We start from the raw sequence: 25,123 nt of genomic DNA, 5'->3' as shown, positions 1-25,123 counted from the left end.
CGATGCTGTGGTTGTCCCTTTTCCATTCAATGAGCAATTCGGATGGGAAGAAACCAGAGACCTCACAGGGAAGCCACACCTCAGCATTGGGGCTGGGTCGCACCGGCGATGGGAGAAGGAGAGATACAGAAGGAGCCTTGGCTATGCTGGCACCTGTATGGAGGGGAAGCGCAATGTGAGTTCATCAAGTGTGACTTGAAACCCTGAAATCAATGGAGTTAGGGAATTGGATATGAAGCATCTCCCCTCTAGGTGGCTCTGACCAGCCCCAGGGCAGGGAATTGGCTGGCTCGGGGTGGGGAATGAGACATGGGGGTCTTTCCCCTCTTGGGGGTCCCATCTCTGATCCAGATCCAAGTAGGGGACATTAGATGGCTTATTGCCAGCTCTGGAGAGTGCTGTGCTGCAGGATTTGGGGTGTTGGACTCTATCTCGCTATCCTTTCCTATTGGTTTTCATCTACCTATCTGTTCTTCCTCTTCTCTATTTATCTCCATAAACATCCATCCATCCACATCCATCCATGACTGCATCTCTCTCGCTCTGGGCCTTATGGTACCAGACCCCTTCCTGAAGGTGGCTGTATTTCAGTAAGGAGTGGGAGGTGTCCCTGTCCCTACCCCCTATAAAGCATTAGGCAAAGTCACTGATTATTGTTTGAGTTTCTTCTCCTTCTCTCACCCCTGAGCTTCTGGATGGTCTTCTCCATGCCCTGGAACAGCGAGCAGGGATGAGTCACTCTACAGAGGATGCTGCTCCCAGAGTCCCAGGTTTCTCTGGGGATGGCTAGGTGGCTCAGGAGACTTTGGGTCTGGTTGTTGTGTTTTTTGGCTTCTCCCACGACGGCGTTGGCAGTCCAGATGGCACTGTCCAGCTCCCTGTCCAGCTCACAGCCCACTTCCAGGCAAGTCAGGAGGGCTTCATCTCGAGTGAGCAAGGCTTGCAGAGATGGCTTGAGGAGCTACAGGTTGGGCAGGGGGATGCTCCCCCACAGGCTGGAGTGGAGAAGAAAGATAGATATGTCTTTCACATGGTGTGGCAGTGGGGAGAGGCTGCAGGGAGGGATGGGATGGGATAGAGGTTGAGGAAGCTGCTCGGGGTAGGGTGAGGGGTGCAGAGCAGAAGCAGGGCAGCGTCAGGGGGACAGGGATGCCAGGGGGAGCAGTGAGAGGTTTGTGGAGCAGGGAGAAGTAGACCAGGCCTGATCCAGATGGGGTAGGGGGTGCAAAGTGGGAAGGGATGGGGGGATCAGGGTGGAGAGCAGAGGGGGCTACAGAGATGAGGGAGTGGGGGAGCAAAAAGGGGAAATGGGGTCAGGGAGTGGAGGGGGAGTAGGTAGGGGGAAGGCGAGGGGCCAAGGGAGCATTAGGGGAGCTGACTCACCTGCACACTTGCTGATAGTACTGAGCTGGGGGCTACCAGTCCAAGGGTGGGTCACATGGCAGCTGTACTCCCCCAGCTCATCCCACTCTGCCTGAGACATTGTCAGGGTGCTGAAGGAGCTGAATCTTCCATCTTTCCCCTGGAGGAGTCTGAGCTGGGTGCCCTCTCTCTCCTTCCCACCTGATGCCAGGTCAGCTGCAGGCCCCGGGGGTAGTAGCCGCTGGTGGAACAGAGCAAGGTGACAGTGTCACTTGCTCCTGGGCTTGGGCAGGGGGGCAGGATGTGAAGTGTCACTGTGGGAGCACTGGGGAGCATCCAGACTTCAGGGAGAAACAGAGTCACAGGGGGTGCTGACAGAAACCCTCCAGAATCATTGATCTGTCTGTCTGTCCATCTCTCTAGCCATCTACCCCCACTCAGCTCATCTCTCTCTTTCTCTCCATCCATCCATCCAATGACCCCCATCCTCTCCTACTCCAGAAGAGATAAAAATTGCCATGCTGGAACGAACCCATTAGTGTGTTTAGTTTGGTATCCGAGCCTCGCTGCCATATGTGTAAGACTATGTGGATATGTAGTGCAACACCCCAACATCCCATCCATGATTGGTCCATCTGTTCCTGTATCATCTCTCCCTGATGCTCTGAATAAGCCAGCTGGTACATTTAGGCCTTTATCAAATTGCCAGGAAAATAAATATTGCTGCTACAGTAGATCATTCTATAGTTCACCTTTGCTGATGGTCTTCTTGGTCACCTTTTGCTCTATCTCTTTATGCTCCTCCTCACAAGTGTAATTTGCCTCTTCCCATTTGCCCATAGTTGTTTCAAAGTGGTGGCTAGCTCTGTATGGACCATCCTCCATCCTTCGCTCACTTGCAAGGTCTGGTTTTCCTTGCCACTTGGTTGTCACTCCTTTGGGCCTGTGGTCATATGCAATACACTTCAATGTCACAATTTATTTCTCCAGGTCTATGGACTGCAGGAGTTCAACTGAGGGTCTTTGTGGATTGGTCGGGGCTGCAAAGAAACCAGAGCATAATCTGACAGTAGCCAGGCTGATCAAAAGGGAAAATTGAGTAGATATATATAGACAAATTAGGAAAGGGCTGACTCACCTGCATGGAGTGACCGCAGTCCCTCAGGAGGGTTAGCGACAGCAAAGAAGGGGTAGTCTTCATGAGGCAACATGCAGGAGCATCAAGGAAGGTGGGCAAGAAAGAAACTCATGCAGATTCCTGGAGTGGCACAGTCACCAACAAATCCGAAATGTGCACAGGTGTGTGGATCTACTGAGTTGAATGGAAGTGTCTCCATTCAGCTGTGCGGGGCGTTTGGAGTTGCTGCCTTTGAAGTGCAGCCTAGAGGCTGATGTCTGCTCTATCAAACATTATTGAGATTAGCATTGTAAAGTAGATGCTGCAGGAGTTGAGATTCCACCTTCATATGGATGCCCAAGCCCCACTGTGGGGCAATGGAGTTAAGGGGTTTCTTTCCTGTGCTTGCATGCACTCATCAGCTTCTGAATCTGATACAGAATCTGCTCCACTCCAGCTCACATTTCCCTTGAGTACAGATTTTAATTGGGTGTCTGTCATGGCTGCAGATCCATGAAGGCATTTCCAATATGCCAACAACAAATTGGAGGAATAAGAAGGGACCATAAGGACAAAATTGTGAATCTTCCACCATGAGAATCCATGTCTAACTGTGAAGCAAACAACTCCTAGAGGCATCCATGGTGAAGAAGGAAAGAAATTTTTCTGTGAACCACCTCCCAGCCATGAAAGACCTCTGTGAACTTTCCCCAAGAGCAGGAATATCCATCCCAATGTCTTGGGCAAATCACAGCCCAATGAGATTACATTCTGCTCCTGCCCTGAAATTCCCTCTTGCAATTAGGACAGTTTTCCTGCACTTCCTTTACTGGTGATTGGGTCCGTGAGGCTGTGGAATCATCTACTCACAGGGTGAGTTGGGATTCCCATTGCTTCGGGAATTTCAGACTGGATAATGCCTTGGAGGAAAAGGGAAATTTCCTGCACTGGAGTGGAGGGGACATTCCCTACCCAGCTCAGGTTGCAATAAATCATGTAGTTCTTGGTTTCACCAAATATGGCATCATAATGGAGATAGAAATCCTTCATTGCCACCCTCCTCACCAGGGCTCACATGGAGTCATGCAGTTGTTCATGCCATTGGTTGGGATAAGAAAGTGTGTGGACATCCCCAAATTAACACCTGACCCTGAGAATCCACTTACCGAGGGACACCTTTTCCACAACTCTCTTGGGCTCTTTCATGGCCGGGTGATGCACCACGCAGGTGTAATTTACTGCTCCTCCACTTTTGTCAACCTTCAGGATGCTGTAGGCAGAGAAAATGCCACTTCCTGACACGGGGCCATTGTTGTAACTCGACTTGAGTTCTGGGGAGTTGTTCTTCAACCATGAGATGCTGATCTCTTCTGGGTAAAAGCCACTAGCTTCGCAGATAAGAGTCAAAGAGACTCTATTCCCGGAGGTGTCTTCGTGGTAGGCTCTGGAGATGGTGACTGAGGGCTCCTTCTTCCTGATGCCTAAATGAAAAGGAAGAGGGGCAAGAGAAGAATAAGACTTGCTTTGCATGTCTAAGTTAAGGACTTAGCTCCAGCAGCTATCACTGTGTGAAGGGGCCAGGGAGGGCAGTTATTCCGGGTATGTGTGAAGCTAGACCAGGCAAAATAAAAACCCAACCACTGAACATCATCTCCCTTGAAACTCAAAGAGCCCAGACCTTCACCAAAACATTCAAATGAAGTCCTGAGCCTTCCCCTCATCCTTAAATGGAAACAACTTAACATCATCTCATCTTTGTCTTCATCACCGTCATCATATTCATCTTCTTCACCACCATCGTCTTCATAATCACTTCCTTCCTCTTTATCTTCATCTTCTCCAGCATTATTACCTTCTTTCTCTTTTTCTCCTTCAACATCTTAATTTCCTTCTTCATTGTTATTGACATCATCTTCATCATCCTCCCAATCTTTATCCTCAGCTTGGTTTTTCAGTAATGGAAATAGACACAGGGCTTTGAGCTAGTTCTGCATCCCAATCCTGAACCCTCACCCCAAACCTTGAACCACACTATCGCCTCTTCACCCCAAGTCTCCACCATGCATCATCATGACATTGGGTCACCAACCCATTTTCTCACTCAGATGGAGCTTCTTCCCTCCTTCAAACACTCACTGCAAAATTCAACGCAACTGAGATTTTCAAAGGCTGGCTAAGGGATTTGGAGACCTTGGGTATTTCAATGGGATTTGGGAATTTAACTTCACTGGGCACTCTGAGAGATTCTCACTAGAAATATCCCTGAAAGGCCAGATGGTGGTCGACAAACACCAGCCTGATTTCTAGAGGTAAGAAGTACATATGCACATCAGATCAGAGTAAAAAATAGGACACTAAATCCCTAACAGGCCACATCCCCGTTTCCCAGGGAGCTGAGGGAAAGAAATTCTTGGAGGAGCTGGAATTCAGTGATAAGAAGACAGTGAATACTGGGAAAACCTCTCACTGGATATTAATGGTGATCCCCTGAATGAGAGATTCACAGGGGAAATATTAATTACGGCTGAAATAGAGTCCTGTGCTGAGGGCCTAGGCGCTGCTAGAGTCCTACTTGGGGGGTTAGCTGGGACATAAAGGCTGCCTAGGACGTGTGCAGGGTGAGTTTCACCCTCCAGTCCCAATTCACAGTGACTGGAGTTTGCCTTTCTCTTTGAGATGCCAAGGCTCCTCACCTGTGTTGCCCATGGTTATGTCCTGGGTTAGTTCTACAGAACAGGGTGTGGTCACTTTGCAGGTAAATTGGGTGCCTTGTCCCCATTGTGCCAGCGACACAGGGTGAGAACTGACTAGGCTGGTGGTCCCGTTGCTGTTCTTCTTGGGGGGTTCTGTCTTCGCCGCAGAGCTGACTTGCCCATCCACTTTCCATGTGATGCTGCTGGCCGCTGAGTCATAACCCAGAACTAGACAGGTAACACGACCAGAATTTTTGATGACGTCTTCATAGGAGGGTTTAGTTAAGTAGATGGTTGGGTCAAGTGAGCTTCTGAGGCAGGCTGAGAAATGCAAAGAGACATCATTGACCAGCTCAAATAATGTGGAAAGGCAGAAAAAGACGATTGAAATCTGATCTATACCTCCACCTCCAGCAGAACTCTCCTAGTGTCCCTCCCACCCAGCCAACCATGGTATCTCTTTCTCCTCCCATCCACCTACAGCACCAGTTTCTCTATGGCACTCCTATGTCTCCCGTCACACTGGGGTCTAGGTGAAGTCCCACCTACCCTTTGGCAGGGCTGGTTTCTTGGTAACTCTCCGCCCCACCTCCCTGCCATGCACGGGCTCAGCCCCTCACCCAAGCACTTGCTGGTGTTGTGCATGGAGAGCTCTGCTCCCACTGCTGGGTGGATCACTTGGCAGGTGTAGACGTCCCCCTTCTCCCAGCTCTGCTTGGTGACCTTCATGCGGCTCTGCCCCATGTAGAAGCCATCTGTGCCCATTGCAGAGGAAAAGGCCGGGGTGGGGGGGCTGCTCTCCTTTCCATTCACCAGCCATTTCACATTGGCGTTGCCAGGTTTGAAGCTCAGGAGGAGGCAAACCAGCTCCAGCTGGCTCTCTGTGGAGCTCTCCTCGCAGGTGGGCACCAGGAGGTGAACCTGGGGTGGTGCTGTCGAACCACACACTGAGAGCAGAGAGAGGGGACAACAGTGTCACTCTCTGTAGATCCCCAGCCCCCTTCCAGAGAGAGGAATAACTCTACAGTCCTCCCAGCACTAGCAACCCTCTCCTTGTTGTGGGACGTTTACACTGAGTACTTCAATTAGCCTCCAGGGCTGAGATTTTTCTCAGCCATGTAAGAGATGAAAACAAATGGGAACGGGGCCCTTAAATCATCTAGGCAAATATTAAAAGCCTCCAGGCATTCTTCCTGCACGTGCTGCATGGAGGGTGTTCTCCCTGGTAAACAGCTGGGACAAAGCTGGAACTTGAGCTGTGTTTGATAATTTGAATGTTTCCCCCAATTACTGTCCCCTATTTAAGGGGGACCGTGGCGCTGTACAGCATGACATGGCATCAGAAGAAAACCTGGGAGAGGACTGACTGTGTCTGACTATGGATAAAGGGTCAAATCCTCAGCTGATGTAAGTCGGCTCAGTGCCACCGACTTCAGTGGAGATCAGTCGATTTACACCCGTTGAAGTTCGGACCCCAGAATGCCTAGGTTTGCGGCTCTGGGCTTGTATCCATTTCAAAAGATGCCCCAGAACAGCCGGAGTGCAAGGAACACACCCAGCTCCATGACAAAGGTGTAACCAGTGCTAGCTCGTAAGGGGGGATACCCCCTTTAAGGCCAGTGGTTGCTGGGAATTGCAGTCCCATGGGGCTGCTTGCTGCTGTCTGTATCAGGGAAGCTTCTGGCTCAGTGCTGAGGAAAGCGTCTGAGGGGAATCTCTAGATGTGGACAGGCAGGAGGCCTAGGAGCCATGCAGGGGAGGTGGCCTAGTGGCAAAGGGGGGGGGGCTCCCCATGCAGCCGGCTGAACCCTGGGGGTGGCCCTGGTGGCCGGGACCCTGGGCTCTGAGTTGCACTGGTTTTGCTTTGAGGCTTTGGACTGACGCGGCGAATGGGCTTTGTTCTCCCTCCCCACTGGGAAGCGGTTGGGTTGGGCTGGGTGAGAGTGAGGGTGAAAGGCAGTGAGCCGAAGATTTCCCCTGTACAGACGGACCAGCATGCGGCTTAGGTGCCATTTCAGCCTGGCTGCGGGTCTGAGATTTCCCAGGTGCCTAAGGGATTCGCATGCCAAGTTCCCATGGGAACCAAGTGCCTAAATCCTTTAGGCAGGGCTGAAAAATCCCCCCTTAGTGGAACGTAGGTCTCTGCCCCGGGCGCCTTTCACCCTAAGGTTTCCCTCGTTCAGGGGTCCATGGAGGGGGCGCTGGGGGCAGGAGATCTGCAGGGACAAAGCACCAGGGCTCAGTGTGTTTCAACACTGGGCCCCACTTTCCCCAGACTTTCAGGCTGACGTTTTTCCAAAGGCTCCTACAGGATGTGGATTAAGATTCACTGGCTCCCAGACTCTCTAGGGGCTTTGAAAAGCTCAGACTGGCTGTCCCGCCCTCCCCTGCCGCGTGTCTTACCCTCCTGAGGGAACGTCTTCGACAGGGTCGTTGCTGTCCCTTGATGCGTCACATCGCACTGGTTGGTGTCGCCCTGCCGGGACCTGGCAGGGATGATCAGCAGGCTGCTCTGGGTGAAGCGCCCGTTGCTCATCGTCACCTCTGGGAAAGTTGTGACCCCCTTGGTCACTTTGCCCGAATTCCACTTGATCTCCACTGGTGATGGGAAATAGCCAGTTACGAGGCAGGCCAAGCTTGTGTCCGGGGGAGCATTGCCAGTCTTGGTGCAGCAGGGAACCAGGGGGAAGACGGAGGGGGGTGTGGGGGTCGCTGAAAAAATAAAAAGAATATAAGAAAAACCATCAAAAAGGGGGAAGAGGACTCAGGTTCTATTCCCAGCTGCTGTGGGACCTTGGGCCTGTCACAGACCTTCTCTGCCTTTAACTTCCCATTGTGCAGTGGTGTCCTAGCGATGGGTGAAAACCACGAGAAATGGGATTCTGACCTCGGCCGTTCCAGTGTAAACCTGGAGCAACTGCGCTGGAATAGCTCTGCTTTGTGTGAGTGATGCTGAGAGGAGACTCTGGTCCTTTGCAAGGCACAAATATTCCCCAAGCGCCTCACAACCTGAGTCCAGCCCATCTCAGCTCTCCAGTGTGAAGTGAGCATCATTACCCTCATTGAACAGATGGGGAAACTGAGGCATGGAGAGGTGACGTGGCTTCCCCAAGGTGACAGAGCGAGTCTGTGGGAGATCTTGGAGTTGAAGCCAGTTCCCTGAGTCCCTTCCTGTATTTTATGACTAGGGCCCTACCAAATTCACACTCCATTTTGCTCAATTTCATGGGCATAGGATTTTAAAAACCATCATTTTCATGACTTCAGTGATTTAAATCTGAAATTTCAGGGTGGTGTCATTGTAGGGGTCTTGACTCATAAAGGAGTTGTGGGGGGGCGTGTGTGTCACAAGGTTATTGTGGGGGGTTGCGGTGCTGCTACCCTGACTTCTTTGCAGTTGCTGACGGTGCTGCTGTGGTCAGAGCTGGGCAGCTGGAGAGCGGTGGCTGTTGCCGGGAGCCCTGCTCTGAAGGCAGCGCCGCCGCCAGCAGCAGCACAGAAGTAAGGGTGGCCTAGTGTGACATTGCACCTGTGCACCTGGCCAACCGTCGCTGCCCTCCAGCCGCCCAGCTCTGAAGGCAGCTCTGAAGTAAGGGTGGCAATACCACAACCGGACCCACCGACAGTAATTCCGGGCCCCAGGGCAGAACAGTCAATGGGCCCCTAGAAAGAGACGCCCGAGGTTCACACCGCACACGCACAAGCTGCACCCACATGGACATGGTCCGGCGTGCTCTTCTGGCATGGCCAGGGCTTCCACACACTCGCCCGGCTGGCGTCGCTGCCGCTGGTATCACCCTGCATGTGCCCAGGAGCCCTGCGGCCCACCCGGTGATTTAAAAGGGCCCGGGGCAAGGGGCACAGGGACCTGCATATGAAAGTTCAATTCATAAAGCAAAGTGATAGTTCTGCACAACCAGCCTCCATGGGCAGCAGGGAGCCATTTGGGGAGGTATTTTAAGAGGGCACGTGAGGGGCATGGAGCAGGAACACTCCCCAGCAGCAGGGGTAGGCAGGTGACTAGCAGCTAGTGGCTGGGGGGAGCTGCACTGGGCAGCTGTGGGAGGCAGCAGCTCGGGGCAGGTAACCTGGGGCTGGGCAGTCTCCATTTGCCGCTGTTTCTCCTTCCTGGGCCATCTCGTGCCTTGCTGCTGGCAGAGAACGGGCAGCCATGTCTCAGGGCTGCACCCACCAACCCCTTCCCGTTTGGGGAATGACTCAGGGTAACCGTTTCCCACCTGACAAAGGACACTTTGCTGCAGCTCAAACGCATGGGAAAATATCCCAAACCTGAGGCGATTTCTAATTGACATGGATGAATTAGAGAGAAAATGGGACACAATCTGAGGTGGAGATGAGAGAAAGGGTCACTGACATGAGAGGAATTTTCTACCTCTTGGAGACAGAAGTGGCCAGATCGGACGGGATTTCATTACCCCTCCCCTCCCCCTAGCACCAGCTCGGCTGCCCCTGGGAGTCCCTGGCTGCACAGAGATAGTTCAAACCCCCCCATTTCACACCATCTTTCCGCTCCCCTCATCCCTGTCTGAGCCCTCCCCCCAGGCTCCGCCCACTCTCTGTTGCTGCCCGAGCCCCAGTGCTGCCCCGGGGCAGAGCCTGCCCCAGTCAAAGGCAGCGTGAGGGCAGCGGCTCCATCACTGTCCTGGCCCCGCCCAGGCGCGTTCCCGCCCGGGAGCAGATCCCCAGGGGCTGCAGGACCTGCAGCTCCCGGGGCCTTTGTGCAATGCCTCTTTCCTGCCCATTCAGCGCTGGCCCTGGGTCTCTCCAGCACCTAGTGCCTGTGGCTTGGGCCAGGGGCAGCAGAGTCTGGGGTTGGGTCCAGCCGGAGAAACCCTCCTGGGCTGGGCACACAAAGACCGTTCAGCCTGGGTTCCCAGCTCCCCTTGGAGGCTACAGAGCTCTGCCCCGTGACTCTGTTCATTGTTTTTCCTGCTTCCCTCCTTCCTGCCAGTAGTCCCCCCGCTGGACCCTCTGCTGATCCCTCAGCCCCTTCCTGGCTCCTTTGGCGCTGACCTGAGCCAGGGCTCCCGGCCGCTCCTACTGCAACAGGGCCGGGGTCCCGGGACCTTTCAAATCATCCGGGCCCCTTGGCAATTGCTCCCTTCGCCTCCCCTGGTGGCAGGCTTGATCGCAACCCCTTAAAATAACCTTGTGACCCCCCCTGCAACTACCTTTTGGGCCAGGACCCCCAGTTTGAGAAACACTGCTCTCCTCTTTGAAGTCTGTATAGTACAGGATAAACGCAAACAAAAGACCAGATTTCATGGTCCATGACATGGTTTTCATGGCCATGAATTTGGTAGGGGCCTATTGATGACAAGACCATTATTTAAAGCTAGGGAAGAGCCCTCCATGAGTCACTGATGGATGACATAACCCAACATGCGCCCTTTCTCCTCCGGTCCCTGCCCTTCTGTGCAAACAGAGCTTTCAAACCATACACCTCGGCCTCTGGCCTCTTCAGTCCTCCTCTCCGGGACACTGACAGGTCCAGGGGAAATTTCACAGCTTTACAATACTTTGGGGTCTGCAGTCCTGATTGCTGGACTGTGGTGAACTCTCCAGGACTCAGAGTCCTTAAAGCCAGCTTTGGCCTATCTTTCTAACTGCTCTGCTAGACCGGAAGGTGGGGGCTTGGGCCAGGAATCGCCGGGGGACATGCCGATCGCAGCGATCCCTTCTTGTGCCCTGAAACTCCACCAATCGATCAGTTCTAAACATGTCAAATTGCAGTGGACGTTTCACCACCACTCACGGTGCAAGGAACCACCCAACCACTTCTCCCCACCGTCACAGGAGCAAGGACGAGAAGAGACCCTTTGTATAACAACAACAAACTGCCAGGAGACATTAAAAGAAAGAAAAGGTGGCTACAGGGGAGAGAAGAGAGCTTTCTACAAGTATATTCATCCTCTCTCTCTCTCTCTCTCTCCCTCTCTCTCTCTCCCTCTCTCTCTCTCATATCTACACAAGACTCTCCCCTGTATCTGGATACCCAGCAAATACATTCAGAATATCATCCTGCCTTCCAAGCACAATATTTTTAACATTCCCGCCAGACCCTTTATTGCAAGCTCCTGAGATGTTTGGAAGAAGTCAGGGAGTGATTAGTCAGGAGAGTCAATGAGAAGTTGAACTGATGCTGATGTCAATGAAGCTGTGACAATTTACAGGTTCTGCCCTTCGGTTTCCATTGAAGTAATAGGAATTGGTACTTCACCTCCCCCACCTGGGGGCCTAGGCAACTTTGGTACACTGGCCTTCCACCACAGCTGCTTATTCCAGTACATTCACCTCCCCAAACCTCAGACATTTCTTGAACCAAAGCAGATCATCACGAACCTTCTCAAATGCTCACTGAACTTATTAGTTTCTGATTCTGCAGCAACATGCCTCGATTTTGAGTACTTCTCTGGCAGCCGTTGCCATTGTACCTGGGCACTTCACAAACTTTCATATCTTTATGCTCTCACATGCCCCACTGAGGTAGGAGGAATACCATCATCCTCATTTACAGATGGGGAACTGAGGCATAGGTGGGCTAAGTGACGTGCCCAAGGTCAGGCAGGAAATGTTGGAATTGAATCCAGGTCACTAACCATTGGATCACCCTTCCACACCAGGGTTTTCCCTGCACATCCTGTTCTCATGAGCTCTCCCCAGCCTATTTCTGCAGAAAAGTTAAAGCATATTTCCGGAGAAGAACCTGAACACTCATGGTCTTAATATAAAATAATACTTTTTCTGCCTCTCACTCGTTACAATCTCCCAGCTCTGTTACCTACCAGCAGACCCATCGGATCATTACAATATGTGCATCTCAGCTTTGTCTCACCTGGTGGAATCCAAACACGAGTAACCTTCTACTGAGTGGGGTGACTGAAGCCAGTCGCACCGAAGAGCTGGTCTTACCTTGCAAAGGCAGAGTTGTATGTCACACCCATCTCTTTTAATTGTGCTTCATCACTGGCACACCCATGTGATAATTCTAGCAGTCTCCATTTTCTTACTATTGAGCAGAGCAGAAATTGCAGCCTGGATTCATTGGCCAATGGCTAAGCCTGTCCATGAGGGGACTGGCCAAGGGCTAAGCCTGTTAGCCAGAAGACAGGAGAAGATCACTCCTCAATCTTTCTTGCTTCTGTTGCTCAAGTTAAGGTGAGTTATTCACCTTCTGGAGTGAATTGATCTGGAAAAATAACAATGTAAGAACCATTCCCCTTGAATCCCAGCCAGGGACTGCTGTGAGGTGCTTGGAAACAATTTCATGGCTGCCTTTGTACCTCTGAAATCCAGAGGAAAACAGAATGGGAATTGCTTGACATGTTTGGTTGGGAGATCCAGAACTCTCTTTAGGGAGAAAGACTTGAGAAAACAGGAAAACATTTGGAGAAGCATCCACATTTTTCTTGGGTAGGGTTTTGTTGCGATAATTGGGCCTACAAAGTTATCTTAATTGTGCGCTTGACTGTAAAAAGTGAGCGTATGTTCGTAAGAGGTCACAGTAACCTATAACAACAAATGTGGATGGGAAAAGGCATGAAAGGGAGACAGACTGAATTAGTCCAAGCTGAAAGACCCACTGATGTAACTCAAGGACTGTGAGGATCATGCCTGTAAACGAGAATAGTGTGAGACAAAAATCAATTAACCAAAATGGGTATGTTGGGAATTAGGCCTAATTGGTGGACAATATAATGAGGGTCTGGGCTATTCTGCCTAACACTTTCTTTTGGAGTCCCTAACCCAAATCCTGAGAGATGTCCTGACCAGACCGGACCAGAGAGAGGGACCCAGCTGGTACCACCACCTCCACTGGCTCCGGCTGAATTCCAAACACTACCTGGGATGTGAGACTTTGTCTCCCGCTGCCCCCATAATGAGTTCATTTCCTTTTCTGCCTTATTTCTTTTCTCTCTCTTTCTCCTCCTGTCTGATAAAAGTCTGGCTTAGCTGGCCACGACTGCACATTCTGCAACACTGTCATCAGACCAGAGCGGGGCCAAGTGAAAGCAAGGCCCTAAACACCCTGACGCTGGTACGGGGTTGCCATAGCTCAGAGTGGCTGGTAAGATCGGGTGCTATGCCTGTGTTTCGCCATCAGTGAGGCTGCAAGTGAAAGTCAACCCCAGAGACAGAAGCTGCATTTTCTATCTTCGTTGGTCATTTCCCTCCCCGTTTTATGTGTGTTTGCTTTGTCTTCTAGGAAACAGGATCAGATTTTAACAACAACAGCGACAGCGACGGCCCCAGCCCATCACAACTAATTTTGTCTCTTTTCCTCAAAAGGACAGTTGTTACCGTCTTTGATACCATCTAAAAAGACCATCAAACAAGGGCTTTTTTCCTCCTAAAATCTATCTGGCTGAAGGGGAACCAGGGACGTTGTTAAAATGAAAGCTGGATTTAACATGTTACATTTCACAGGCTTTACCTGGTTTTCTTCTTTTCTGTACTTTTCATAAAAGATTAAAAGGGTTTTTAATGGTACATTTACCATGGTGTTAACAAGCTGAGGTCTCTGCATACCAAGCCCTGAACCTTGTTTAATCTTGGATCATGACTGGGTTTATCACATCTGAGACTGAATGATGCAAAAGATCAGGCCAGAGAAAGATATTGTGGTGTTGGCATCGGCTAAGAACCTGAGATAGGTTCTTATCTTTTCTTATCCTGCAATGTCAACTCAACACACTGCCTCATGTGCTAGTGTTACAACAGGATTTTGAACCACAGTTGCAGAACTCTGTAGTGCTTTGAAAGTATAATTTCCCACAATCACATTGTAATTTTAATTTTGCCCATTTAATGTGTCAGCAATTTTACAAGTATTTACCAACTGCTTTGATGTTGTTCACCTCTCTTCTAGTATTACGATACCTATCGGACCAAACGGAGATAAGACCCAAATGTGCTGGGTGCAGATATATGGTCTGGAAAACGTGCCTTACACAGAGAGACTTAGAGACTCCAGTCTGTTTAGTGGACCCTTAGAGAAATTTCAGGGGCAACTGGGTGAAGATCTCTGATCGTAATGGACTCTTTAATCCAGCAGACAAAGGTGTATCAAGATCCAGGGGTGGCAAAAATTCAAATGAGAAATAAAAGGCAACTTTTTAGCAGTGAGAGGAATTAATCATTGGAACTGCTTCCCAAGGGAGGTGATGGATTCTCCTTCACTTAGAGTCTTTAAATCAAGATGGGATGTCTCTTCCTAAAGACAGGTTCCAGTCCAACCACAAGGTATTGGGCACATAGGGTTTCTTACGATAACAGAGTAGAATAATTTCTTCCACTGCATAAATTACTGGGTAAAGTCCTCTGGGCTGTGCTCTGTAAGAGGTCAGGTTAAATAATCTACTGGTCCCTTCTGGCTTTAAACTCTGTGAGCCATAAGGGCAAAGAAAACAATGATTTGTTACTATGAAATCCTTACACGTAATAGCGAGTACCAAGTAGCAATAAGGATCCACAAGAAAGCTCTTGATATGTCAACATAATAAATCTCTTTATTTCAACATGAAAAATATGTACAGAGTGAGAAGTACAAACGCCTGGGGAAATGACAAGTTGTGCAGTTTGATTACATATATCCATTAACGTGCAACTTCTTATGCCAGCAGAGATTGCATTTTGCATAAAGCAGAGATTACCAGGACAGAAAGAAATAAAAAACTAGCCAAACGTGCACTAAAAATGGAGATGAAAGAGCATAAACAATAGACAGAAAGTCCAGTTACATTCAGATGATGTCTGAGAACGTTCCACAGGCAGGTGAACACAACAATTACGCAGGTGACAGAGTGGAGCAAAGTTTGGAACTGTCCTTCAGGAAAATCGCTTTCCGTGGGCTCCTTTGGTTGGAACAATCTTGGGCTGTTGGGTTTATTTCACCTGAAATGGCAAAATTACCATTATGTAGGACACAAGTCACATTCATTGATTCCAAAGTCTGCCAGCCTATTCATGTTGAGTAATTAGTTATTTTTCTTGCCATCCCATTAATTTCATCACAGTGCAGTTCTGTTATATTTTATTGTACTCTATTCTGTTCCGGTTCTTATACTACTCAGCCTGAGTAAGAAGGTCCAGAATCTGGTCCTAGGACCCTTGCGAGAAGAAGATGACAGAAAAACAGATCTTGAGATTTTTTTCTAGTTGGCTAAGGGATCTGGATACACAGTTCCAAGTCTAAATGACTTAGGGAGATTTGAAAATCTCAGGTGGATGTTTTAAGGCCAGTTTTTCATCTAGGCCTCCAAATTTCCACCTCTGCACAAACTCCTGAATTTGCACGTGTCAGATGGGACTTGACCTTGCATACTGAGTTGTTGGACAAAGTTTTTCTTTCAAAATTCCACTTGGGCACCTTTGAACATCCTGTTCCTAACCTCTGGAGATCTATGATCCCATCAGTTGCCTGGATGCTGATATATCAATGTCTATGTCGCCTGTCCTATTATTAGTGATTTATGTTATGGTAGCAGGAAAAGGTCTCAGCTGAGATTAGGACCCTATTATGCTGGGCACTGTAGTAAGAGCCATCTCTTCCCTGAAGAGTCTACAGTCTAAATAGACAGGACAGACACCAGATGGAGAGGAAAGAGTAGCAGAGAGTGGATGTGACTTGCCCAAGGTCAAAGTAGACCCCAGGAGTCTACGCTTCTAGCCCAGTGACCAAAGGCCAGATTTTTAAAGGGATTTAGGCACCAAAATATCTTTGAAAATCTGGCCCCAAGCCACTACGTCATGCTGCCTTCCTAGCCTAGTTGTGGTATCTAAGCACTTCACAAAGATTTGGTATTTAAGTGGATACCAAAAATATGCAGAGTTACAGTCAACGTGGATAATAATTTTGAGAGGATATTAAACCACATGTTTCTAGGTGCAAGCTAGTCTCTAACTATTAGAGATCAGGATGAGAGCTCTGTGAGTGACAGAGTCCTGGTCTTCTTTATCAACGACAAGCCCTTCCTTCTTGGCTTTGATGGGAGCTGCAGATTTGCAACTGATGAGATGAACATGGGTTTTGGCACAAGTGTCTCTGTTCACACTGTTTGCTTACATGTGCTTGCACTAAGCAACAGATGCCAATTTAAAGGCCAATTTTTTATTCCACTGTCTTTAGGCTCCCTTGAAAAGACCAGCCTTGGCCAAAACCAATTACTTCTGTCTCTCTCTAGCCTCAGTTAATCTCTCAGTTACATGGTGGTGCATCTGGAGTTTGGCTTTGACAGTGTTTAGCAGAGAAGTCAGCTGGCACCATGTTTAGGACACTGGTTTGGGTTCAAGAGTCCTGTCCATGCCAAAGACTCTGTGAGATTTTGAGGAAGTCACTTTATTGCTCAGTTCTCCATTTGTAAATTGGGGGCAACAATTGCCTTCTCCGGTAATAGATGGGGCAAGCTCTTTGGTGCAATGGCTGTGGTGTCTCACGTGTGCGTGCAGGGCCTATCACAATGAGACTACAGGGATCTAAATAAGAACAACAGTTGATGGTGTTGTCATTGAGGCTAGAATTTTGGATTCCTCTCTTCGCTTTGCCTGCCTGCTGGATTCTCCACCAATTGCAACCAACCTCCTCTCTAATGTACTATTGTGATCTCATTTGGGTCCACTAGGCATCCAACGCAGTGCATCTGCCAGGCTGGGAGTCTGATGCCTGACTCCTATTAAAAAACAATAGGAATTGGGTGTCTAACTCCCAACCCCAATTTCCAAGCACATTCCCCTTGATGCATCACAGTCTAGACTAGGGCATTCTCCTCTCCTCCCCCTCCTGCAGCAACAAATCCTCTCTTTACCTTGATCAGTGTCACTGTGGTGCTGTAGAAAAGACTCAGGAGGAAGAGGATGATAAAAGTGGAGGCTGTTGTCCAGAGGTTGTAGAAGTCTTCCTCTTCAGCATCCACGAACCCATCTAGATAAACTTTGGACAACACACACATACACAGGGTCAGGACCAATTAGTGGCATCATCCAGTGGAATCTCTGAGTACTGCTATGAGGAGCACGCTGGGAGGGGAATTGGGTTAGGTAGAGTTTCCAGTAGATAGGTTGGAGGTGTTGGTATCAGGGGAGGTCAAGCCATTTCTGTTCCCTCCCAGAGCAAGTCAGGTTCAATGGAGGGCTTTCCCCTCCCTGTGGAAGACGTAGAGTTGGATTGTCAGCTGGTGTAAATTGGTATTGCTCCATTGAAGGCAGTGGAGATACAGCCAGTTTACATCAGCTGGGGACCTGGCCCATTGACTCCACTTGGGGAACTCCTGATCTGATTCAATGGGAGTTGGGAGGTTGGACTTGGCAGCTCAACGGCCTAATCCAATGAAGAAACTCCATGGTCCCAAGGGTGAAGAAAGAGACTAAGAGTGGGATTTCCTACATAGCTCAGGGTCTTTTGAAAATCTCTCCCCAGGCTTTTAAGAGGCTGTTTCTGAAGTGCCTTTGATGGCTAATATTTTAAGAGGTAGAGGGTTTTGTTTGCACTGAATTCAAGGGTGAGGAGTTGGAGTTGGGGAATGGATAGACAGACCAACAGCAGATGAGTGTGTCTGGCGATAGACAGAAAAACTTAAGACTGGGCTTTTCAAAACAACCTGAGGGATTTGGAAGCCAATTTCCTGGGAATCTTTTATTTTTAATTGGGAATTGGGCATCCAAGCCCCTTTGGCTTCTTTGGAAATCTTTGGCTAAATTATTCCATAAAAAATATAGAATTGAAGCATTGAAAGGTGGAGGAGAGAGAGAGAAGGGGATATTTGTGGACCTACATGTCTATATGCATGTTCTCCTCTGACCACAGAATATTACGTATGAATATATTTCTGCCTATAAATTGCTCAGGACCTGCTCCCTGCAGGCACGTCTCTGGGTGTTCTTGGTTGCAAACTGAAAATGGATGATGTTAATTTCTATGCAGAGGGGCTTGTGCAACCTGAAAGCACTATTCTGAGGAACTATTAAGAGGGACTCAAATGTTTCATAGTCCTTGCACTGGTCGGCCCTTCACCAGCACTTCTACTTTAAAGGTCATATGCTCGTACTGCAAAGAGAGCATATGGAAGAGTCAACAACAGTGAAGAGGAATAGTTGGTGGTAATGACTGAAGAAGGCCAAGTCATGAAGGTTTTTGATTCCTGAACTGAGAGCCATGGAAAGTAACGATGAATAGACTTCAGAAGTTTTGATGATTCAGATCAGAAGCTTCTCTGAATCTCTTGGGTGAATGGGAAATCTCAGATTTCTGCTCTTTCCTGCTATAGAAATTGGATAAGAGGGAAACGACAATGGGATCTTGAATGACCATGGATGACTGAGATCTGGTTTTACGTTTCATGCCAAAGAAGGGACTTGGGTGAATGTAAGTTGTATCCAAGATGCGGTGAGGTGTCTTGCTGTGGCTTTAGCATGAGTAGTTGTGGGACAACTCTTGTTTTGAAAAGACTCTGCTAAGCCCAGAGTTGGGGGTGGGGGAAATGGAGCTATATTGCAAAGTGAGCTTTCTGAAAAGGTTGGATTTTCATCTGTGACAGATGCTGATGGGTTCATGGCACTTTTTATTTGAGTTGGTCAGAATTTTTTTTTTTAAATCAGTGTAAAAATTTTAATTTGTTTGGACTGAAAACTGAAATGTTTTGTTCAAAAATGGAACAATTTCAATTTGGAAATGGCACCATGGTGCCTCATCGGAGTTGTAGTTCAGGAGTCTTATTTGTCCATCCTCTTCTAAAGCCCAGGCTCCTTGGTCAGACCACATCTCCCAGCATACTCCACAGTCTTGCCTTTTCTGAAGGAGAGGCAGTGCATCATAGGAGAAGCATGCTTACACTGCATTATGGGACATGAAATCCAGCTGGCGAGCCTGGCCCAGAGAGGAGAATGGGAGCACCTGAACTACAACTCCCATGAGGCACCAAAGAAGCATTTCAGAGTTGAAATATTCTGGATTTAGAAAACTTCCATTTTTGACAAGAAAAAAAATCAATGTTTGCTGTGGAAAGCAGAAACTTTGTGAAAAATATCATTTGACCTGAAACCCTAAATTTCCACCTAAAGCAATTTAGACAGATTTTTTTCAACCATCCCTACTTTTTAAATTTGTATTGCCAGGAAGTAGATAATTAAGACACCCAACAAGAACTCTTTGTCACCAGCAGAGAGAACTTCCTTGGGCAAGGCCTTCAGTTCATGTGAGCCTGGCAGATACTTGTCTATCTATCCTTCCTTCTCTAGCATGCGTCTATTTATCTGCCAATCCATTAACCCATTGCAAAATCTGTCTCCATACACACCCCATTAGCCACCTAGCTAAATTCTTATATGATGCGATGATGGTACCTATCGCACTAAGAACTGGTCTGACACTCACTGCGTAACAGGAAATATTTTGGGTCACTACTAATCTGGGATGGGATTGGAACCAGTTCATGAAGGAGGAAAAGACCTTGATCTTCTTGATCTAGCAAATGTGTGGCTGGATTAAAGCTGGAGTCCATGAAAGGGGAAAGGCCCCATATCCCATCTCCTGAAGCCCTGAGCCAGCAGCCCTCTGCCCCCCAGGGACTGAATCAGAGCTGGCGCCTCCTAGAAGGGAAATGCCCTTTATGCCATTCTCTGACACTCCTAAACCGGCTAATCCCTCTGAAGTGGGGTTGGATCAGAGTCAGTACCCCAGAGCCTGAAGGCCCCATATGCCTTTCCTTAGCACCTTTATTCTCTCTTTTACTAAATACTCTTGTGTTTTGAGATTAATATGAATATCGTAGGCAGTATCTGCAAATCCTTCCCTGGATGCTGGTCTCATGACGCTGCCCACCACTGGGTTGTTAACTTGTGTGAGCAGGGTATTTCCCCCCAACTTGGTGGCTGATCTGGGCCAGCTTTGAGAGTGGTTGTTTTTTATTGGTGATCGGGGCTCCTGTCCTATTAAGAGGTAGGCTGAGGGCCCAGTGTGCAAAAGGCAGTAGGTGGGGCCATGATGCCCGGTGGAACACGTTGGAGTCACGAGGCGATAGATGCCGTGAATTGTACAGGTTTTCAGTGGTGACTAAAATGATTACTTGGTGCGTGCAATGCTCCTTAGGGTTCATCGCGAACAGAGGCAATGCCCCGAAGTATGGAAGCATTGCCGCATATGCACAAAGTCTTTACAAAGCAACTTGAAGGGAAAGGTCTACCAGGCATGGAAAAACAAACACTGATTGTTACATCAGAACGGCCACTGGGTCAGACCAACGGTCCAGCTAGCCCAGTATCCTGTCTTCCAACAGTAAATTGTGCAGGTATTTGTGCGCATCAGCAAAACACCTCAAAGGGAGATCCCAGTGGGCATGAAAGAATACTGTGATATATTCAACATCATTGCGGTTATGTGTTTTTATGTCCCTGATCTTTTATTTTCTTGGGAGACCAGACATTCAAGAGAAACCATGAGCCTGAAGAACCTTTAGCTGCCAAGATTACCCTGTGAGTTGACCATGAGTGCATCAAATGCCACAAAAACCATATATGAGACCGGAATACTTCTTGTGAGCCTATGTGTTGGACTGTGAGTGTAATGACACCAGAGATTGCATGTGAGACTGAGTATTTCTTGTCACCTTGTGTGATAATCATGAAAGAATTGGATACCAGAGACTGTGCCTGATTCTCAATTACACCACTTTGGCACTGCAAAGTTACCTTAAAGTGGGCAGAAAGAACTCCCTGAGAGCATTTCCTGAGCAAAGGGTCCCCCAGGCAGATGGAGAATTGGTGTAAGGGTTCTGCAGAAGTACTAGTCCAGTCCAGTCTGGCTGGCGCTCACTGCTATCAGATGTGTCTATTGTCTGCTTCCCAGGGCCTATAGGAAAGCAGTGAGTATGTTAGAGCAGCCCCAAGGGTGCTCTGAGACCGGGAGAATGCAGGGAACGGAAAGGGAGTTTAAAGCTACTTTGGCCCCATTCTCTTCCAAAGTCAATAAGAATCAGCAGGAATTAAGTAACTGAGGATCAAGATAATTGTGTTCAGGAGCATGAGAGGGAGGTGGAAGATCTGAGATTAGCAAGGAGACGGTTGTGAGAGGGAGTGAGGGCTGGAGAGAGAAAGACAGAAAGAAAGAGATATGAGAACCATGACTGCAGTGCAAACACGAGTGCCCAGTTCCCATTTCATATGGGCAATGAACTCTTGGAAACCCTTCCCCACCTCTGAGGACACATCACTTGGTATTTTCCCCAGAAAAGGACTTAAATAGTTTCCATTTTTTTCCCAAAATTGACTTTATTTCTAACATTTTTTTTAAAATATGCAGCCAACGATTTTCCATTCCAGAAACACCATTATTTTACACACACATAGGAGGGGCCATGTGACCTCTCCCCTTCCAAACAGCAGTCGGAGGAGTGAGAGGCACAGGTAGGAATGGGACGGCACGACGGTTAGTAGCAGGTATTGGCAGTATCGGACAGCACCAGGGAGACATTGACCAAGGTTGGTTTACCGGTGGACTTGTCCACGGTCCTCTGGGTCACCTGCAGGGGCAGCTTCTCATGTCCGACTAAGCAGGTGTAGGTGTTGCCGGCGTTCCACTCCTGTTCACTGATCTTCAGGGTGCTGTAGGCGAAGTACAGCAGCGGCTGGCTGGACTCCTGGATGGGCTGGGTGTTGATGTACTTAGAGGCATTCAGCTCCTCTCCGTTGCTCAGCCACTTGATGAAGAGGTCAGGGGGGTTGAAACTTTTCACCAGGCAGGTGACGGTGGCAGCTTCGCGGAGGGCCAGCTGCTCGGCGGGAGGAGGGAAGATGTAGACGGACGGAGCGTGGCTGTTGGTTACTGTACAAAGAGAGAGAGAGTTGGAGAACAATTGAACAAGTGACCTCGCTGGACCAAGAGGTCCTTGGACTCACAGCTCCTGGCCCTGGTCCAATGCAGTGGACATGGGTTTCTCTGCCATGGTGGGTTGCATAGGCCACTGGCCCGCCCTTAGGTGGGAATCCTTGAGGGTTACACGGCCTGAGAGCTGGTGGGGGTGAAGTATTAGCTAGAGATACAGACCAAGGGTGGGATTTTCTAGTCACTCTAAGGAATTGGACATCGAACTCCAGCTAATTTCTAATGGGAGCTGGACACCCAGAGCCCTGAGGTAGCATTGCAAAGCTCAGCTTAAAACTGTTAGAGGAAGGAGAATTCTTTTCCCTTCTGAGGGGTATTTCAACACCCCTCCCCCATGAAATATCTGGTCCTGGGTCAGTAATGACCAGCTGTGAGCACAACCAAGCTGACGGAAGAGGGTCACCTACCAGGCTGTTTGGTCAAAATCTTTTTAAGGGGGAAGATGAGCTCTGAATCAATCACTTCGCAGGTGTACTTGTCTCCTCTCTCCCACTCATCTGCACACACGGAGGCTGTGGCATCCACGCTGAAACGGCCATTGCTCTGTAGCTTGCGTTCTCCGATGCTGGTGTGCAGCTCTGTGCCATCCTCTCTCTTCCAGATCACGTTGAGCCCCTCCGTGGATTGCACGTTAATGACCCTGCAGGTCAGTATGGCCGATTTGAGGATGTAAATATCAGCAAAATTAGGCGGGATTAGCAGGGCGTTGATCACCGGGAAACAGTCTTCAATAACTGGGAGGCAAAGAGAGATGGATGAGAATTCTCATTCGACTACCAGTGGGCTGTGTAATTTTTTAAATAATTTGTTGTTCTTAGTGCCTAGAAGATGGCCCTATCCAGAATAGATGGGCATCAACTCTGTGAGTCAGAAGCTTCCCTTAATTTTAATGTTAGGAGGGAGTTTTAATGTGCATGAGGAATTCCTCACTTCCTGCCACAAAGCGCTCTGCAAATTTGCTGGGAGCCTGTTAAACAGTCCCTGCACTCCACCCCAGAAGTGGCTGTATCTCATTGTTGGACGATGGATCCCCTGTGGCTGCATCTCAGATCCCTGTATTAATTGTAGAGGGCTCATCCCATGCCCAGTTGCCCCATTGCTTAATTCATTTCAATTTTTCTTGTGCCAAGTCCAGTTGGCTAATTTGTACAGGCTGTTCCTGGCTTGGTACAACATGGACGAGTTTGAAAGCAATAATCTATTGATCTGTCTGTGGGGTATACATATAGCTCCTGTTACCACACCAGCTGAGCGCCTCACAACATCCCAGTGAGAGGGAAATGCTTTTATCCTGATTGTACTGATGGGGAACTGAGGCCCAGAGGCGCTAAGACATGCCCCTAACCACAGTCTCCCATGGGGATCTATGCTGTTCAGAATAATCAAGGATGTTTAGGGATGCGCTGGGAAGAGTTAAGGCCAGAGTTTTCAGAAGGGCTCAGTGGGAGAGGAGCTGTTTTGAAAACCTGGCCCCAAACATGGGTTATGAGCATGTGAAAAAACTCTCACCCACTTAGCATGGGGGTTACATGGACACCCCCGAGCAGAGCTGGGGGATGAGTCATAGTCATTCCAGAGAGGGATGGAACCCCTGAAGGTCATGACTTACTTCCACACTCGAAAGACTTGCTAGTGTTCCTCATGTCACTGAAATTCTTGCTCTCCACCTTGCAGCTGTACACACGGTCGTTATCCCAATCTTTCTCCAAGACTGTCAGTTCGCTGCTGAGGGAGTAACCATTAAGGCCACGGGAGACAGGGCCAACAGTGTGGATTCCAGAGCTGACCTCTGCCCCATCCTTTAGCCACTTCAGGGTAACGGCCTTGTTGCATAAGTTCTTAACGCTGCAGATGACAGTGGAGGTTTTATTGGGCTCTAGGAATTGGTCTCTGGCTGGGGGGCGGATGGTCATACTGGGTTCCAGAGCTTCTAACATGCAAGACAAAAGCAAGGGGGTGGGGACGACAGAATTATCACACATGAACTTGGCACCAGAATGCACAATATGCAAAGCTGACAGTGTGTGTATGGGGGCTGCAGGGCCCGTGTCTCTTTCTTTACATCTGATGGGCTCTGCTACCAGCCAGTAGCTGAATGGCCTGCAACCCAAACCACCTTTCACTACAGCACAGTGCTCAGACTGGAAAGGGGGGTCCCCTTCATAAGCTCCACCCACAGTCACAAGCTCTACCCCACAGACCCAAGCTTGGAGTTTCTGGTAGAATGGCCAGCCACGAAGGAGCTAACATGTTGCCATTTAAGTGATCAACATTAAACACCACAACTGAGAAGAGAACTCAAGAGTCCTTGCTCCCAAGTCCTGATCTGACCTACTAGACCCTGCTCCCCTCCCAGAGCTGGGAAAGAACCCAGGAGTCCTGTCCCCAAGGAGCATAGGGATCTTCTCTCTCTTATGTGTAAATCTATTACTGTTTTTCTGATGAGCCTCTCCCCAGAACACCTAGATACTATAGCCCAAAGGCCTGCAATTATCCACTGACTCCATGTTGGGTACTAAGTGATTGTGTATATTGTCCAGAAGAAGAGAATGAAACTACTTACTACAACGATTTACAACTACTGAGATATTCTGTATTCCGGCTGAGCAATAGTAAACTTCTTGTACTTTGGAGGCAGAGACCGATAGCTGAGCGGCGGCAGTGTAGGTCCCAGCTGGATTCAGGACTGAGGGGAATTTCTTGATGCCATCGGTGATGTTGGGATTTGTGTTATCACTCCAGGAGAAAGTGATTGAGTCCGGAAGGAAGTCCTTAGCCAAGCAGCCCACTGTGACAGGATCTTGGCTCGTGTCGGCCCCGCAGGAATTGACGAGTGGAAAAAGAGACGGGGCAGCTGGGGTTGCTGAGAATCAAAACAATGAAAGGATGGGAGTGGGTGGGAGAAGGGCAGAGAAGAGACATTAAAGCACCACCATGGGACATGTAGGGAGCTGCTCAACGTGAGAAAGAGAATTGCTGCTTGGTTAGGGGGAGAAAAAAGCAAGCGTTATCCCACATTCAGATATACATCGCCCTGGGATGTGTCACTCGGAAAGC

The 25,123-nt window shown here is 48.9% G+C and overlaps 3 gene segments (V, D, J or C); all 3 read right to left on the bottom strand.

Annotated features, from left to right (window-relative positions):
- LOC116824536 (immunoglobulin epsilon heavy chain-like) overlaps window positions 1-25,123 on the bottom strand; it is a 183,470-nt gene that overhangs the window by 10,610 nt on the left and 147,737 nt on the right. The window contains 4 exon segments of the C gene segment in view: window positions 3,646-3,960; window positions 5,173-5,493; window positions 5,793-6,119; window positions 7,576-7,884. Coding sequence covers window positions 3,646-3,960; window positions 5,173-5,493; window positions 5,793-6,119; window positions 7,576-7,884 — 1,272 coding nt within the window.
- The window catches only part of LOC116818425 (immunoglobulin heavy constant gamma 4-like), a 320,687-nt gene that overhangs the window by 178,153 nt on the left and 117,411 nt on the right, over window positions 1-25,123 (bottom strand).
- On the bottom strand, window positions 14,683-24,019 carry LOC116824537 (Ig mu chain C region membrane-bound form-like). The segment is given in 5 exon segments: window positions 14,683-15,087; window positions 16,998-17,122; window positions 21,674-22,006; window positions 22,474-22,800; window positions 23,676-24,019. Coding segments are annotated over 5 exon segments (1,122 nt in total).

Source organism: Chelonoidis abingdonii, chromosome 14, assembly GCF_003597395.2.
Source record: "Chelonoidis abingdonii isolate Lonesome George chromosome 14, CheloAbing_2.0, whole genome shotgun sequence".
Classification (NCBI taxonomy): domain Eukaryota; kingdom Metazoa; phylum Chordata; order Testudines; family Testudinidae; genus Chelonoidis; species Chelonoidis abingdonii.
Note: the sequence above shows the minus strand (reverse complement) of the source record. Positions and strands in the feature narration are given on the sequence as shown.